At 38.4% G+C, this 17,467-nt stretch overlaps 2 protein-coding genes across 2 annotated transcripts; both read right to left on the bottom strand.

Moving 5' to 3' along the window:
- Window positions 1-2,555: 2,555 nt before the first annotated feature.
- gdpgp1 (GDP-D-glucose phosphorylase 1) lies at window positions 2,556-4,124 on the bottom strand. The gene has a single exon (XM_046859843.1). The coding sequence runs from the start codon at window positions 3,768-3,770 to the stop codon at window positions 2,679-2,681; it is 1,092 nt and encodes a 363-aa protein (XP_046715799.1). The 5' UTR covers window positions 3,771-4,124; the 3' UTR covers window positions 2,556-2,678.
- Window positions 4,125-4,582: 458 nt separating this feature from the next.
- unc45a (unc-45 myosin chaperone A) lies at window positions 4,583-14,874 on the bottom strand. The gene is made up of 19 exons (XM_046859842.1): window positions 14,668-14,874; window positions 14,166-14,367; window positions 13,744-13,919; window positions 12,110-12,199; window positions 11,856-12,023; window positions 11,562-11,730; window positions 10,836-11,006; window positions 10,483-10,654; window positions 10,072-10,372; window positions 9,288-9,382; window positions 8,362-8,503; window positions 8,004-8,144; window positions 7,797-7,924; window positions 7,555-7,621; window positions 7,320-7,433; window positions 6,921-7,036; window positions 6,664-6,781; window positions 6,361-6,516; window positions 4,583-5,729 (listed from the first exon to the last, which is right to left on the bottom strand). Exons 2-19 carry the CDS (start codon window positions 14,365-14,367, stop codon window positions 5,445-5,447), a joined length of 2,811 nt encoding a protein of 936 aa, XP_046715798.1. The 5' UTR covers window positions 14,668-14,874; the 3' UTR covers window positions 4,583-5,444.
- Window positions 14,875-17,467: the final 2,593 nt, after the last annotated feature.

Here is a 17,467-nt window from a genome sequence, read left to right as displayed (position 1 = left end):
TCCTTTATAAAGCTCTGTACCGATGTTCACTTGGTATGTGTAGCTGTTTAGCTACAGTTATTCAAAAGCCACAGACTCCAGCATTTAAGTTGTAAAGTCCGAAGCAAAACAGTAGAAATTCAGAGGGAAATGCAGCCTTGAAATTTCGAGGAGGTCCTTTTTTAATTGGCATCAGGATGAAACATCAACAAATATAACATGAAAATGCCTGCAATCAATTATTCACTTATATAAACATTAAAATAGATTTAATGTTTTAGTCAACTGTATTTAGGATTTCAAAATGAAAGTACTACTATTTTAATAATAATTGTGAACCAACAATTATGTAAATAACAGTTTAACTTTGTTTGGGTAATAATTTATACAATATTTATAAATTCTGTTACTTTCACTTTAAAATATGAAATACGCTTGACAAAATCCTTAAATGTATATAAGTGTTTGTACCAAATATTAAAAACAGCATAATTGTATATAATACTGTGTTCTGATCAATAAGGACTTGATTAACAGTCCAGCACTAACAAATCCTGGTTCACGCTCATGATTCCATGCCAGTAAATATGCCAATGGTTGCCAGTATAAGAGATTAAAATGTTAATCTATGGCTTAATGCATTAATAATATTAATGCAAATAATGACATAATACTCAGACAATAAAATGAAGTAAAATACAGACTGCTTTCTTTTTGACATTTTATAGGTAGGGGTTAGTTATCTGCTTAATTCTTTTGCCCCTATCTGTTTCATGATAGCTCTTTAGTTAAGTTAAGGGACTTCTAGAAAAGGATAGTGTATTGTTTTGCAGTCACATGTCTGTGTAAGTCTTGTACACCGAAAGAGCTGTAGGTGATCTGGGAGGCAGGGCATTTTTGATTCTCCAGGGAGACACTAGGTGTGTAAAGAGTAGTGTGACACCTAAAGAGTGATGGTATAATAGTGGTCATTGTGCTAGTACCAGGTTTAAAGAACCATATACCACCTACAGGGCATTTTATCAGGGGTCTTTTACCTGTACTATATTAATTTATTCATCTCTACCACCCCACACAAACAGTAACCTGAGCTATAACCAAAACAGAGACCATGTAGATGTGAGCAACACCACTAACTGCTGTGATACCTTGCTCCTCATGCAATATTTAGTCAGTTTTTAATTGAACCCAGGTGTGTTCATCCACACGGCTTACACACTGGTGTCAGAAATGAATTAATGATACAAAATTTTTTTTTTGTACACGAAAGATGTTCACCCTGTGCCCAAGTTAGTTTATAGATAGTCTAAAGATTTTCCTAAAATATGCTGACAGAGTGTTAATAAGGAGTTATAGAGTGTGTGGACGAGGGTGTGTGAGGGCCGGCATCCTTTCTAAGGTGTATTCCTGCCTCATATGCACTGTTTCTAGGATAAGCTCTGGGTAAAGTGAAGATGGAAGTAAATGAGTATGAACAAAGTTTATATGGTGGTAGACTTCCTAAAATGCAAACGAGAGCAAAGGAAATACTGAAATACAACTGCATTAATGTTAAGTAGCATGTGACCAAACAATTATAAGATACTAATTATAAAGTTGCATAATAATGTGTGGTAATGACAGACTGGCCATGTTAACCATTTCAGAAGCACAGTTTAATGTTAAATTTGATCTAAAAGAATGGTTTCTTCAGGATTTCTGCTTTCTGAGGTTGCAGCCTTCTCAGTGCTGCTTTCTTAACTCGCAGTAAAACTTTCTTTCGGCTTCTCCCATTAGGGGACGCCACATCGGATCATCCGTATTCAAGATCCGCATGTTCGATTTGGCACGTTTTTACGCTGGATGCCCTGCCTAACGCACCCCTCCTCATTTATCCGAGCTTGGGACCGGCACTAAGAGTGCACTGGCTTGTGCAACCCTAATGGCTGGGGTCGGTTCCCTGACCGGGAATCGAACCCGGGCCGCGGCGGCCGAATTCTAACCACTAGACCACCAGGATAGTGATTGGCAAAAAAAACCTGGCCAACAGCGCCTTGTTGTGGATGAAAAGCGGCATTGCATGCTTTAACTAGAATCAACATTTTAGTGTCTATTCCCTACAGAGAAAATAGAAAGTCATTTATCATAACTTCAGTATTACCCATCATAATGAGAAATCACTTAAACAAGACATTCCTTCTGATTAACTCATCAAATATTCTCATTACTTTTGCTTTCTTTCCATCTACAATGTGTCAAATAAACTGCCCGTTTAAAAACTCTAATATATTCCCGTCCAGAGTTGCAATTATATTTTTCTCCAAGATCTTGTATTGATATTGAGAGAGTCAGGCAAAGTCTTCTCCAGCACATCCCAAAGATTCTCAATGGGGTTAAGGTCACGTGTGTAATCTTACGTGGCACTTTATTTTGTTTTCTTTTCCCCCAATGGTAAAACACGAGCAGTGTATATTCCTGAGAAAGTATAAAAAGGCGGTTTGTGTAGCAAGTTGACCAATATGGCAAAATGACCAAACTATAAAGAAAATAAGTTTTGGCATGTAATAGAGTCAATAAAATAAACCAAATAATTCAGGTATATATATATATATATTTTATTGTCCTATGCTGCCTTTAAGGAAACACTTGTTATTATAGACAACATATTGAAACACAACTACACATTAGAGCTTTAAACCACATTCAGCACTCTGCTCTGGTCAACTGCTGTTTATGAAGGTTATAACAATTTGTTTTTCTAAGTCAGAAAACTCTTCATCACTAAGGAGGTGTCTCTGAACTATAGCTTTGACTTCATCCTCGTCCAAGCTCTCATAGTCCTGACTGTTTTTGAAAGGAAGATGTCCGGCCAGTTCACACAGGGCCACGTTAAAGGCTGATTCCTCTTTCGCTCCGAAACACGACACTCGTGGCCAGATGTAGACACGCAAACCGAAGCGCACTGACGGCTCGGATGTGTGTTTGTAGTCCGGGTGGGAGCCTCGGGTCATGTAAACATTGTGGGCGATATTTCTCTCTACGAGATGGTCGGTGAGTTTGCAGATTGTGGCGGCGAGGGCGCACGTGTCCTCCTGGCCGTCCGTGTAAAACATGAAGGCTTTGGGGAAGTCTATAAGCCGGTAAAAGCTCTTGGTGGGAAGGATCGGTTCTGTTCGGGCTCGCTCGACCCGTAATGAGTGATTTAAGTAATATCCGTGAAGGTGCAGGTGATTAACGGAAGCAAACGCCCCGAGACTGTTAAATCCGACTCTGTATCCGAGATCGGCGCTAAGAAACATGGAGTCGATCCCGATTTGGAGCGCTAAAGGGGTTAAGATCTGAGGATGGCACCGGGAAGGTTCGGGGAGAAGCAGACAGTGACCAAACTCTAACGGACTCACGTTAATGATCACAACACACGTCGCGCATGTTCCGTTTTGCGCGGAGGTTCTCGGTGATGACGTCACTCCCGCTTTGTGCATCCCAAACAAGATTTCTGCCGAATTGATTTGATTAAAGTGGAACTGTTTCGGGTCGAACTGTTGTCTGATGCTCGTGATGTCCTGAGGTTTCCTCCTTTCGATGCCTCTCTGGATGTTCAGCTGAGCGACATATCCACACTTACCGGCTAACACGCGAGTCTCCAAATCGCCCAAATTATATCTAAAAAGCCCGCAGCTCATCTTCTCCTCCCAGCCGCTTTTCAGGGCGACATCAAACCTGGAAGCAGCAGGAGTCTCTCCATCGAGCCGGCTCACGTCGTACACGAAGTCCTTGTCGGTGTAAGTGAAAATGTGCTGCTGACCCTCCATGGCTGTACACGCAAACGGAAGCTCTTTCAGGCTTTAAATGTCACTGTGGGTGGAATAAAAATGAACACTTGTGAGACATCGGGGAAACATCTGTCGTAAAACCGGTTCCGGGTTTACCACGTGTATTACACGTCTAATTCATGATGGTCCGCTGTGGCGACCCCTAATGGGAGAAGCCGGAAGAAGAAGGAGGAGAAGGAGAAAGAGATTACACTTCTAATTCATCCTGAGTCAACCAGAGCCCAATTCTGGGAGGGTTCACTGCAGAATCATATCTGAACACATCCTCATGATTTGGTTTAATGATTTAATCCGGAAAGCCTTCTTAGTTGCCAAATCTGCACGAAGTGATACATACATATAAATAAATTATCAATACGTTTTGTCTCTTACAATCTAATATATATTAAGAGAGAAAGAGAGAATGGAGACGGATGATCCGCTGTGGCGACCCCTAGTGACAGCAGCCGAAAGCAGAAGAAGAAACTATATTTCGGAGACCTGGCAACACAGAGGTTTCAGTTCCGTCCTTACGTCATTCTTACCACCGCTTCTATTGGTCCGGTGTTTGTGGTTTGCCACGTGTTTTTCCTGAACCACTATGACACCTGGAGTATGTGACAAGGTGAACAGCATCTACTCAAAGCATAGATTGTGTTTGTTTATGAGTTTATTTTACTGTGGTCCATCGATATTTCTATAAAAGCTTAAACATATAAAAACCTCTTCAGTCGCAGTGAACGTGATGTAGCCTCGGTGAAAATACAGCGTGATCACAAACACTTTCTGTATTATACAGAAGCACCACATGACACAGTGATGGAGAATTTAATTGGAATGCAGGACAGTACAACTAAGAAGGAAAACAAAACAAACAAACAAACAAAAAAAAATCTGTGCATATAAGTGGTAGTAAAATACATATTTGGTCTCTACATTTGTATTGTGAAGAACCAGCTGAGAGATCCAGCTTGGTATGACCAACTTCTTAAGGTGAAATCAACAGGCTGAGCTTGTCAAGCTGGTTTGAACTTAAGTCATTTATCATCCTCTTTATCCTAGTCAGTCTAGTAATGAATTCAGAACTTGTACTGCAAACACTTGGTGAGGCACAGGAATACACCAATCAATTACACAGCAACATGATACTCAGATTCACAACTAGGGCCACTTTAAAGTCACCAACGCATTTAACAAACCCGGGTAGCGACAGAAGGAGCATGTGAAACTCCCGCTGAATTAGCCGCGGGTTCTGGTACCCACAGTATTTTCTTTAAAATAACTACATTAGCAGTAATTCAGAAACCGTCACCAGCAGGTACCAGCTGGAAAAGAAAGTCTGCCAGCTCAGCCTGTATTAGAATAAGATGAATTTTTCAGCAGGGGATAAATACACCACTTAGAAAGAAGCGGTTGGAATTCTGCTTTTACCTCAGCGTAAATCACGGTTTAAAATGTGATATTAATGAAGTAGATCTGGTATACAGCTTCTCATCCCTGCAGCCTATTCTAATTTCAGTCTTGAGATCTGTCAAAAAATAGTGCTCTGGTTGTGGGTGCATCCACTAGCAGAGTTCTAAAGAAATAAATGTTTACTGAAATTACATTTGAAAAGAAGATATGCAAATTTAGAATTAAGACTTGTGGTGAGATTCCTGTGTATGGATAGACCAATTACGGCTGAAATTCTCCACCGGTTTTGCCATCGTTGCTCCTAATAAGGCCATGTTCTAGAGCTAAGTCTAGACAGCGCTGGGCTGCTCTAGTGACCGGAGCCCTGCTAGCTTCAGTTCCTTTAGCCAGGACAGAGAGGATCTCCAGCACCTCACTTTCCATTAGTTTTTCAGCTAGACTCCTTTCTGCCTGCATCAGGTTCATTGTGATGACAGCACCACGGTGACACAGATCCTGGCTGTCACTCAGCAGCAGAGCCTGCAGGATCTCCAACCAGTGACTGGTCTAAAATGAAGAACAGACATGAAGAGAATTACTGAGCTGTAAAGAAAACACTTTCTACAGGCCGCTAGCTATGCAAGAGGCAAAATTATGTCTTGGTAAACCCTCGGTCAATAATTTAGTCAAGTCCTAAATATCTTTGGTTGCCTTCAGCATATAAAATAAGGCTATTCATGTATGTGGGCACATTCTTGGCCACAGTATATCTTATGATAATATAAATACAAAAAACGTACATGTTCAATGCCTGTCTATCTAGTCTTTTGTGTATTGTCGGAGCCCCAGGTTACTGCTCCAGTCATTTCTACTCTTAATGCAAATCGGTTTGTTAAAAGTTATCAGAGAAAGTGCCTTAAGAAACATTGTTGTGCATAAGAAACCCACAACTTTCCCTTATGATGATGTCCCTCTTATAAAGAATGCTTTACGTACATTTGGCCCTAGCATTCCAGTTATAATGAATTATTTTTAAGCCCTGGCACTGTCTCTGCATGTTTTAAGCATACAATTGTCCAGCCTTTGCTCCAAAAACACAACCTTTATGTGAAATAACTATTCTATCTCTATTTATATCAATATTTTTAAACTGCAAAACTTAGACAGCTTTGAGGACGAATATACTGAAACAGCTTACTGTGCTGGGGATCCGTGCACACAGCTCTGGCATTTCTCCAGTGAGCACTGCCAGGGTTCCTGCAGCAGCCTTCCTCAGTCTCTCATCATCCTCCCCACTGTACAATACCAAGAGTTTTAGTCGGTCACTGTCTGTATTCAGGTAGAGTTTCTGCACCTGAAGAATTTGCAAACAGAAAACCACAGATTGCAACATAAAAGAGGAAACCAATAAAAGAGAAATTGGGAAGCACTAGGGTCAGGGGGTTAGGGTTTAGGAACATGGCAACACACCTTTTAATAATATTGTAAAACTGAGATGTACCTCGGGATTTAAGATCAAATTACACATGCACTCAGTGGCTGCTGCTCGCACCAAGTCATGCTCCTCAAACATGTAGCCCTCCACTTTAGGCACGGCTTTCTCCTTAATTAGCTTCTGTCTAATATCCAAAACAGGTGAAGATTGATCAATGCTCTCTCTCTCTCAGCTTACATTTAAAATGACATGTTTTAACCCATGATTGTAATTTTACAACTCTCATGGCCTGCCAGTGTGTTCATGTATTGTTTTGGACTAACCGAAGTCTGTCACTAATGCCAGCTAGATTAGTGAGTGCCATCAGAGCCTCAAAGTTCTGCAGCAGAGAGCAATCCAGAGCCAAGAGACTCACAAGAGGACGCACTACTTCATAAACCTGCAAAAACAGCAATCATTAAAATGTGTCAACCTTCACAGTTCCATTAAAGTTTCCGTCCAAAAAAAAAAAAAAAAAAAAGAAACAAATTAAACTATAGCAAAAATAAGTGCCAATAAAATGTTCACCAGGGAAAGTGTTTTTTTTGTTTTTTAATCATAAGCTTACATAATTACATATATTTTAGTAGTTTAAATAATATATGAAAATGTGATCATATATTATTGATATTGTTTTATGAATATAATGAATTTTGAATTAGAATAATACAATTTTGTCTTACCCTCTCCCCAGGAAAGGCAATCTCAGGATTTGAGGTGATGGCAATTCTGGCCAGTGCTTGTGCTGCTTTGATTTTACCCACATCTGTGCTTTCTGAGGCCAGCGGTAATAATGCCTACATGATCATAAAGACATTTCGATCAATACATAATTAAATAATTAGATGGTATCTCAGATCACTTTAGAAAGAATTTAGAAAATATTTTGCTTTAGCTAGTGGTGGGGGATCTTCTTACTTTTCCTCCACCCTGTGCCACTACCATTCCCCGATCTTCTTGGCGTTCTACTAGAGCCAGGAACACCCTAACAAGTTGGAAAAAAGAGAGAGATGTTATTAGGAAATGCTAAAGAGAGTGAGAAATGAACTGCTATCAGCGTTCACAGTGTATCTGAGCAACATATACTTCATATTACCTGTTTTTTTTTTTTTTTATCAAATCTTTATGGTAGGCAATTATTCTGTATCAAATATACACACCTGGCAATACTTTCTCTGCATGTATCAGTGAGAGCAGGACTTTCTTGTTTAACCATGCACACCAAAGCTGAAACCACCCCTGCCTCCAAAAGCTTAACCAAACGCTTCTCCACAAAAGGCTTTGCATCCTGCAGACCAACATCTTTATTAATTTCTCATTTGCATTCCTAAATGATAAAGATTACTAAATGTTTTATTAGTTGATACCTTTGGATGCTCCTCTGGTACATGCTGTTTGGCATATTTGGCCAATTCTACCAACTGAGGATCCGGCTTCTCGACATCATAACTATTGGTGCAGTTTACCAGCGTAGACCCAATAGCAAACAGTACTGTTTTATCTTCAGACTACAGGGAGGAAAAGGGAATGAATGCATGTGGGATAAAAATCTCATATTCCCCTTTCACTGATAAATAGATACATGGGAAAAATATGCATAAAAAAATGATTGCCTAATGGAAATATCCAGAAAGTATTGGTGCCTGCTGGCATATGACACAGAACACAATGTGCCCTTATGAATTCAAGGCCATCATTCTTACACAGGACACATTTCGCATTCACCTTAGCCAGCTGAAACATGGCCTGTAGGGCATTTTTATCCTCCACCAAATCCTCCTTCACATCAGCATCAAAGGTTAGGTAGGCCAGGCCTTCGACGGCCCAGCGCCGAGAGGTCGGTGGAAGAGAATCATTGCATAGCCACCTGTAAAAATATCACACATTACAGAAAGCTATTGTACCCCCCTCTTTATGCACACCTCAATGAGTTTAAAACCAACAATAAAATGTACAGTCTGCTGATCATTTATGATATGAACTACCGTATTTTTTGGACTATAAGCCGCTACTTTTTCCCCACGCTTCGAACCCCGCGGCTTCAACAATGAAGCGGCTAATTTATGGATTTTTTCTGGGTTTTTCCCGATTTCAAAGCTTCAAGCCAAAAAACTGAGCCCCATAACATTAGACCAATGAAATTGCCGAACAGGTTTAGGTGAACCAATGAAATTATTTATATTAAATCAGATGCGCTCCCACTGAATCGGGCCGCACCACATCATAAATATGGATGATCTTTCTTGGTAGGCTACTGTTTAGATACAAGCCGTGTAACAGATACTGTCTTTCATTAAAGCCTGTGTAAAGTTCCTTAGTTTTAATGTAGACACCTGCGGCTTATAGACAGGTGCGGCGTAAAAATCTTTGTAAAATTCAGTTGGTGCGGCTTATATTTGGGTGCGCTTAATAGTCCGGAAATTACGGTTTTGATCATATTGCTCATATCCAAAAAATCTAAGGAAGAATGGCCAAAACTTCGACCTCTCCTCTCTAAAATACAAAAACATCATGCAGTTTCACTTCTACGCAAGACTTTAAATCCTTGGAAAATGTTTCAGTATTGCAAAAAATTTTAATATTTCACTTTAGGCAAACATCTCAATGCCTGTTCTCATCAGTTTTAATATGCTTAGAGATGAAAAACATACTTCCTGCACTGTTTCGCAAGTTTAAGCGTTGACCCCTCTGCAAACTGCTTCATGCTGAAATCAGTGCCTCCGGCTGAGCCAAGTTTACACAATCCCTGTAAAACACCACATATAATCCAGACTCAAAACCCGGCCATGACTCAGTGTATTTGTTACTTGGTGCTGACATATGGAAGAATATGAGATATTCTTCCCTGCTATTTGCATCAATACACATTAAACAACTTGTGGAACTTATGGAATGGAATCATAACCAAATTTAGCAAAAGGTTTCTTAAAGCAAATTACAGTCAATTTTAACTAAACCATGTACAATATTACTAAAAATTTCACTTTTTGCATGGATTATTCCTTTCATGCATTTATTTTATTTTGAGGAAATATTCTGGAGTTGACTGTATGTAATGTGTATGACTGAAATATACTTTGCCTTGTTTGTTTAACATGTTTGGCCTCTCTGATGTTTGCTCTCATTTGCAGATGAAATGAACTTTAGATCTGATTTAAATAATAATAATGCAAATGCACTCTAATTTGTATATTTGATTTATTAAAAGGGATGTACTGTCTTCCATAAACTGTATGTACAAAACATGCAAACTGCACAATTCTAAACAGGAACATACATCACTTGTTAGGCAGATCCAGTGCAAAACCAAATAGGCAAAATTTAAAAAACTACATGTACTAGCGGCTTTGCAGTTATTATTTGGGGTAATTGGAATGTTATTGCATTATTTTAAGAAACTCTTAACTCACCAATGTGGTGTTAGTAAATACTCACCACAAGTGCTCGAACCCGTATCTGTTCATTTTCGCTCTTCTTGTAAAGGTCTTTCAGAAGTGCCACTCCATTTGCTGTGATGAAGGACGCTCTCTTGGCCTTGCCTGCAGCATGGATGAGTGCCTCTACCGCTACCTGCTGATGGGTGACATTCTCAGAGGCACACAAAGAAATGACAGCATCCATCATGCCTGACATCTCCAGCGTACGGTTTCCCACATCACTGGGGCCTTGCAGCAACACTGACACAGTCTGTATTGCACGCAGTTTGCTTTCCAAGCCCGAGCCTTGGAAATGGTACCTACACAGAAAGCACACTTTAACAAGTAACCCTAAATCTAACCCATTTGTGATGACTAGAAGAAAAAAAAATTTCCTTCTCAGTCAAAATTTTCATCACGGAATACTCACTGGATATAATCCTCACACAGTTTATTAAAGTTCTCCCTCTCTTTGTCACTCTTCAGATCATCATATAACTTATTAAGCAGGACAGAACAGTTCATAGATGTATTGTCAGTGAGAGGTGGCCCATCCATTATCTGAGGAACAGTCCCTGCCACTTCAAGAATCTTTTTTAGGCCTAAGGTAGGAAGGACAGTTGAAAATAGATGCATAAGAAACTCCTCTATCATGCCTGGGAACATATGCTGCATAATGTGATTCTAATAAGAAATCAAATGCATAATGCACTTATTTGCACATGCTGTCCACGGTCACAAATGTGTGTCTTAATTTAAACCACATGCTGTACGGCTCATTACCTTGATCAATGACCCACAGGCTAAGGGAATTGTCTGGGTTTTTCTGAGATTTCCGGGGCACCTGTTTGACCAGGAGGTTGATAGCACTGTCACGTCCAGGCCCAGACACACATGATGCAGGTAGCATGTCAATAAGATGGTGCAGCATGGAACGCAGCTCACGGGATGGTTCTACCTCACAGAAGCAAAAGGACATTTCTACATGGACACTGTCTTATACGCTCTACTGATATTAAAGAATAAAATTGAGCTTAAGAATATAAAGAGGAAATCCATTATACAGTATATTACTCCAAAGCCCAACACCAGACCCGGATCGTTGTTTCATTGTATTATATCACACATATACCAAGACATATGTTTGTGAAAATAAAAAAATAAAAAAACATTTTAATAAATGCTTAGCATTTTGACTACGATTTAAAAAATAACTGCATGAGTTACATAACTGCACGCATAAATGCAAATCTGTGATCTGTAATAGTATCGCGATCTACAAAAATTAATTCAGAATAAAAGTAGCAAATATACTACTATTCTATATTTTTTATTTTTACTCTACTCTATAAACGCCCACTAATTTGTGGCATTTTATGCTTATCAAGCACAAACCTCTTAATTCTTTCCTTGTACTAAAATGAAATCACTTTTCCTCAAAACTAAAACAGTGATGTGAGCGAGTATTTCTGTATGCATGTTCAGAAACAGGTCAAGAACCTCACTCACCTGGCAGTATAGCCTCATCCTTCCCCCTGACTTCCTTATTCATACCCTGGGTAAGAGCCTCAAACATCACCTGAAGCAGGTGACAGGCAGAGAGAGATACAGAAGAAACCGCAGAGCCCATGACACCACACAGCTTGTCCATACCCACTTCATTCACAATGGCCATGGTCTGTAAGCAAAAAGGGATTTGCATTTGCAGCTCCTGTACTTATCCACAAGCCATCTGTGAGATAAATGGATTTAAATGAAGTAATGTGAAGCTGCCAAGCCTGGCAAGTTCACCCGGCACCTCACCCTGGACTGATGTCCTGTGCACAGGCCAACAAGTGTTCTGAGTGCTGAGAGGACAATGTCCTCCTGCTGAGATTCTAAAAGCTTCTGGAGGAGCTTCACACCATCATTCCTGAAGATTTGCTCTGCTCCTGCATCTTCACGTGAGATCACCACCAGATTCTGAGCAGCCTGGGTAGACAGAATTTTGCACCATAGATGTCAAGGCAATGTCAATTTCAATGATTAATGACTTAGTGGCAAAGAGATTTAAAAACCTTCTGTCTTTCTGAAGCCTGTGCAGAGTTGTCCAAGAGGAGCTTAAACATCTGCTGAACACGAGAGTCTGTGGAGGAAAGCTGCGCAGCCTAAAGGAAGGAAAGCATGTAAACAGTGTTGGCATCATGTGACCAAGCCTAAAACAGTGAAAAGAGTCAGTGATATGGAATAGATTGTTGGCTTTAGAGTTCCTGACTTCTGCCCTTTTAATTATTTATGCCAGTGCCACTGTCCCAGACAATGACGAGGCAATTACCGTATGAAATTGCTGCCTATGATCCATATGTTGATATGCACAATTTGTGATCTTTCTAACCCAGCTATCAGAGCAAAGACCTTTTATTGATGGGGCAAATGTGGGGTAAATATGCAACAGTCAATAATTAAAGTATAGTATGAATGGTTTACCTGATTAAATTCCAAATCTAAGGTATACAACATGCCGTGGAATGCTGTTATAGAAAAATAATCAATGGCAGGTAATGTTGAATTCCTTTTTTAGATTTATTGTGTGTAACATCATACCTTTTATAATTACCTCAAAATCAGTTTTTGTCATGAATGACATTATAGCAGCTATACACAGTCTTGTCCTGAATTTTTCTTAAGATACAAAGGAACCACATGGTCCTCAGGCTTTCCAGTTTTAGGATAGTGAAAAGAATGTATTCAGGCTTAATGTTGACTTTTACAAAGTGCTGACTCTGGAGACCCTTCCATAACGGTTAAACACAAATCTCCCTACAAACACATTACCATAACAATACAAACACTTTGTTATAACTTTGTTTAAAAACTAAACATTGTTTATATTTGTTTTAATGCAGAAATATTGTGTTTTTTCCTCGTTAATGAAGTCATTGTAAATGATTTATTTTTATAGAGACAGCAACATATTAGCCTTTACTATTCAAAAATGTTTCTGACTAATAAACCAGAAACATTTTGAAAAAAAAAAAAAAAAAAATAATAATAATAATAATAATAATAATAATAATATATATATATATATATATATATATATATATATATATATATATATATATATATATATATATATATATATATATCAAGAGGAGAACTTTAATAAGCTGTGTGAGGATTATATCCAGTGAGTATTCCGTGATGAAAATTTTGACTGAGAAGGAAAAAAAAAATATATATATATATATATATATATATATATATATATATATATATATATATATATATATATATAGAGAGAGAGAGAGAGAGAGAGAGAGAGAGAGAGAGAGAGAGAGAGAGAGAGAGAGAGAGAGTGTAAAGCAATTTGTAGTGAAGTGAAACAGGGTTAAGGAAAAGCAGCCAACAAGCACTCAACACCTCTGGGATCTCCTTTAGATTGTTGGAAAACCATTCCATGTGACTACCTCATGAGGCTGACTGAGAGAATGCCAACAGTGTGCAAAGCTGTCATCAGAGGAAAAGGTGGCTACTTTGAAGAATCAAAAAATACATATTCTGGGTTGTTTACCGTATTTTATTGTTTACTACATACTTTTATGTGTTATTTCATAGTTTGGATGTATTCAGTATAAATGCACAATGCTGAAAATAAACAAAATAAGAAAAAACATTTCAGTATCTGTAGTATTAATTTAAATAATCCTACCTTCTGTTGAATCTCAGCACTGAGCTGCCTGAGCAAGTCTTGAAATGTTTTATTCTTGGGCTCCAGCTGTGCGCATTTCTGCGAATCAAGGAAGGCCTGATCAAGCTGTCCAAGCTTATGCAAAGCTTGTGCACGCCGGAAGCGAGCCTTGATGTCACCTGGGTCTGTTTCTAGTGCTGTTCAAAGATACAATATTAGTTAGGCTCACAGATATAAAAGCAGCAAGTATGGTCATAAATCTGCTTTGGAAATAAGGTACGACTGCTCTACTTGATTGTCCATTATGGAAATTCTGCATGTACACTGTGTTTGTGTAGTATTTATGTATTACTCCCATGCAATAATAAACTCTGACCAGGCATTGTTTTCATTAAGACGGTGAGAGTCACTGGTTGGTCCCAACATCTTCTAGACTGGTATACCTTTGCTGGCATCTGCCTTGGCCTTGTTGTAATCGTTGAGTTTGAGGTAGCAGGCACATCGGTTCCGGTACAACACAGCGCTCTCAGACTCACCCTCACTGAGCTTCAGAGCTTTGGTGTAGCAGCTCAGAGCTCCCTGCACATCACCACTTTTAAACAAGTTGTTTCCCTCTTCTTTAAGAGCTAAGGAGTCTTGAGTCATCTATAAGAAGAAAGAACAGTGTGTACTAATTAATGTACAAATATCACAGTCCACCTACATTCTCAGGAAACAAAGCAGAAACTCTACCATTTCTTCAGTCACTTTCTCCAGTGAAAGGAATGTGTTACACCTCAAATCAAGAATAGTACAGTTTGGTGCTCTATATCTGAGGGTGTGCAAAATATCTTCTTTTGCGCATTACACAGAATAATGCATGATGAAATCTTGTCATATAAAAAATAAACAAATAACGGAGCATCTGAACGTAGTTGATGTCTACAATGTGTACATCTACCTTACCTTCCTCTGCACTTGCGTACTGCACAGTTACACAGTCTCGAACTCAGCACTCTGCCAACACCTTGAACCCGGTTTTACCACTAAATAATCACCTTTTTTTTTATTTGATCATAACCCAATTAGTGTTTATCTTGTCGGTTTTCTGGATTATTCCGTCATGCTTTATGTTTTTTCCTACCCGTATTGCTGCAATCACCTATGTTTCGCGTCAGTATTGACTGCAAAAAAACGAGCAAGTTAACTTCTAACCAATCATCGTACAGAAATTGGATAAATAAGCCAATGGAAAAGTAGAAGGCGGGACTTATTTTTGGAATATGGGTAGAATATTTCGACTTCCTGGATTCCTTCCTACGGCGCACGTTGATGACGTTATGCTTTTGGACCGCCCTCTTTTTTCTGTTCAGTATTACCATAAAAGGCGGATTGCACATCAGTTTGTAGGAACTCTGTACTGGTTTACAGGGACTGTGTTACAGCCAGAGCTGTGTCTTTATAAGGAAAATACATAGTGAATGCTGGGTGAAGGCAGAGATTTATGGAAATAAAAGTATCAGGTTTATTTGCACACATTAACTTGCTACAAAATGATAGACCATTACAATTTCAAATAAAGAAACGTTACACTTATATAGTTGTCGTCATAGTTTCAGAACGAACAGATTAATATTTTAGACAATAGTGATGAAATAACTAAAAATAATGTATTAATTTAATCAGCAGGTATTAGTTAATATCACTATATCCATGACAGGCCATAGTGCAAAGTAAGACATTGTGTCCATTGTAACAACTTACACAGAAACTTGTAAATAAAAAAATTGCACAGACATTGATTTCACATTTTTTTATCGAGTCTCCTGTGTCAGTGCTTTGCAGCAATTAAAGGCAAAGCTAGCAGTTAAAGGTATCTTTTCTAATATTGGATCACTATTGATTACTACTTAAAGTGATCCTTCTGTAGTGTATCAGGTATTACTTTGGAGACATAGGTCTGAGAGATGTTGAGTCCCATTTCTAAGCTGGTAATTGTTGTGCTTGATCGAACATGGACTAGGTAGTATGATTGTGTCCCTGGGCTGCTGCTCTCAGACCCCTCAGCTGAAACAAACCCAGACAAATCATTGCTTACTTGCTTGGCTGAATCAATAGAAACAATATTCTCATTCTATCATTCTGACCCATTTGCAACACACAACTGGGTCTGCAAGACAGATGCTATTAATTCCTTTCTATTTAGGTACAAAAGAAAGCCATGTCCCCAAACGATAGAATGAGAGCCTCTTTAGAATTTTCCAAGAGATGCAAGCAATAAATCAAAAAAATCTAAAACACAAACTTAGTTTCTCCTTACCCTATTTTGGGCAATATATTCTGAGTACACACTAAAGCAATATAGGGAACAGTTCACAAGCGTTTGTCATTTATTTGAGTGATTATTATAAATTTCTTCGAAGAGCTGGATTGGAATTATTGGAAGTATAAACATATACTTGTCTTTTGATCTGCAAGAGGTTGCATCAAGTTTGATTGAAAATGCAGACAAGGTGCTTTTCTTCATGAAGGAATTGTACTGCTTTAACCTTGCCATGGAAAGTGTTTAAACTAGACATGAGCTCATCACTAAGATGAAACGCCGGTTTGCGGTTATGGTGCACTTATTCACATTAATGGGCAATTTACTATTTACTTAAGCAGTACAACAGAGACGGAAGAAAACCAGATAAGTTGGAAGAAACCCATGTAAATGTGGAGACAATAAAGGCATTAAATCAAAATTAAACAGTAAAACAGTAAATGAAACAGTATTGTGCTTATGTGGACTTGTGAAAGAAGTAGGACTCATCTGACTCCACCTAACTCATCCTACATCCTCATTTAATCTCATTCTATTCTGTTTTCAGAATAGCATTTGCATGATGCATGATTGCATAATGGCTTACAGTGTCTATATTCTTACTTTTCCTACTATACAGTAAACTGATTTATCACTGGTAATTTTTTTCGTAACCTGAGTTTTGTATTTAAAGCTAATGTTACAACTTTACATTGGCTGAAACTCCTAGTGCCTTGTTTTTATTACCCAGACTCATTTAACTATAGCATATGCAAAATCCATTGCACAGCTCTTCATAGTGTTTTCCATAACCAAATAGTTAACTTTTTTTGTGTGAGTTTTTTACACACACTGTTCAAGAGTATAGATGTAAGGAATTGCTGTGAATGAGTTGTAGCCCTGTAGTAGACTAGCATTGGATTTAGGGTTAATTTCCTTGTCTTGTTTCCAGTGTTTTCAGGATAGGCTCCATAACTAACCCTGAACATGACAGAGCAGTTACAGCAGATGAATAAATATAAATGTTGTTATGTTGCAGTTCTGCACAATGCTGTACAGATACCTCACGAGTCTATATGATTTCAGTATGTTTATGTGTATTTATGTAAATTTATGCTCTTTGGAATAAGTAACATCTGTATGAATCTGCAAACTAAGAATTTTAAGCTTGTGCATGTTGAAGGAAAATGCTCAAGCAACCGTACTTTGCTACTTTTTAGTATTTAGAGTATTTAGACTTTATTTTAGCGTTTTTTTAAATGAATGCTTGTACTTATATTATATCTGAGGAAAAAAAATCTGAATTCTTATCCTTAACCAATTTATTAAGACCTTCGAAGTATTTGTTACAAATATTGCAGGTTTTTTCTTTTCTTATCTGTCCAAAGCCTGTACACAGTAATCAGAATGGGCTCCTGGGCATTTTATATACAGTACATTTCTCCTTAAAGCATTTCTAATTAA

This window comes from Silurus meridionalis, chromosome 10 (genome assembly GCF_014805685.1).
Source record: "Silurus meridionalis isolate SWU-2019-XX chromosome 10, ASM1480568v1, whole genome shotgun sequence".
NCBI lineage: Eukaryota > Metazoa > Chordata > Actinopteri > Siluriformes > Siluridae > Silurus > Silurus meridionalis.
Note: the sequence above shows the minus strand (reverse complement) of the source record. Positions and strands in the feature narration are given on the sequence as shown.

What these genes read in the sequence shown, in the direction of transcription:
- gdpgp1 (XM_046859843.1), bottom strand. Translation starts at nt 3,770, where the DNA reads ATGGAGGGTCAGCAGCACATTTTCACTTACACCGACAAGGACTTCGTG.
- unc45a (XM_046859842.1), bottom strand. Translation starts at nt 14,367, where the DNA reads ATGACTCAAGACTCCTTAGCTCTTAAAGAAGAGGGAAACAACTTGTTT. An exon ending in TGGCACAGGGTGGAGGAAAA is followed by an intron (nt 7,434 to 7,554) that starts GTAAGAAGATCC and finishes ATGATCATGTAG; the next exon opens with GCATTATTACCGCTGGCCTC. An exon ending in ATTTGATCTTAAATCCCGAG is followed by an intron (nt 6,517 to 6,663) that starts GTACATCTCAGT and finishes CAAATTCTTCAG; the next exon opens with GTGCAGAAACTCTACCTGAA.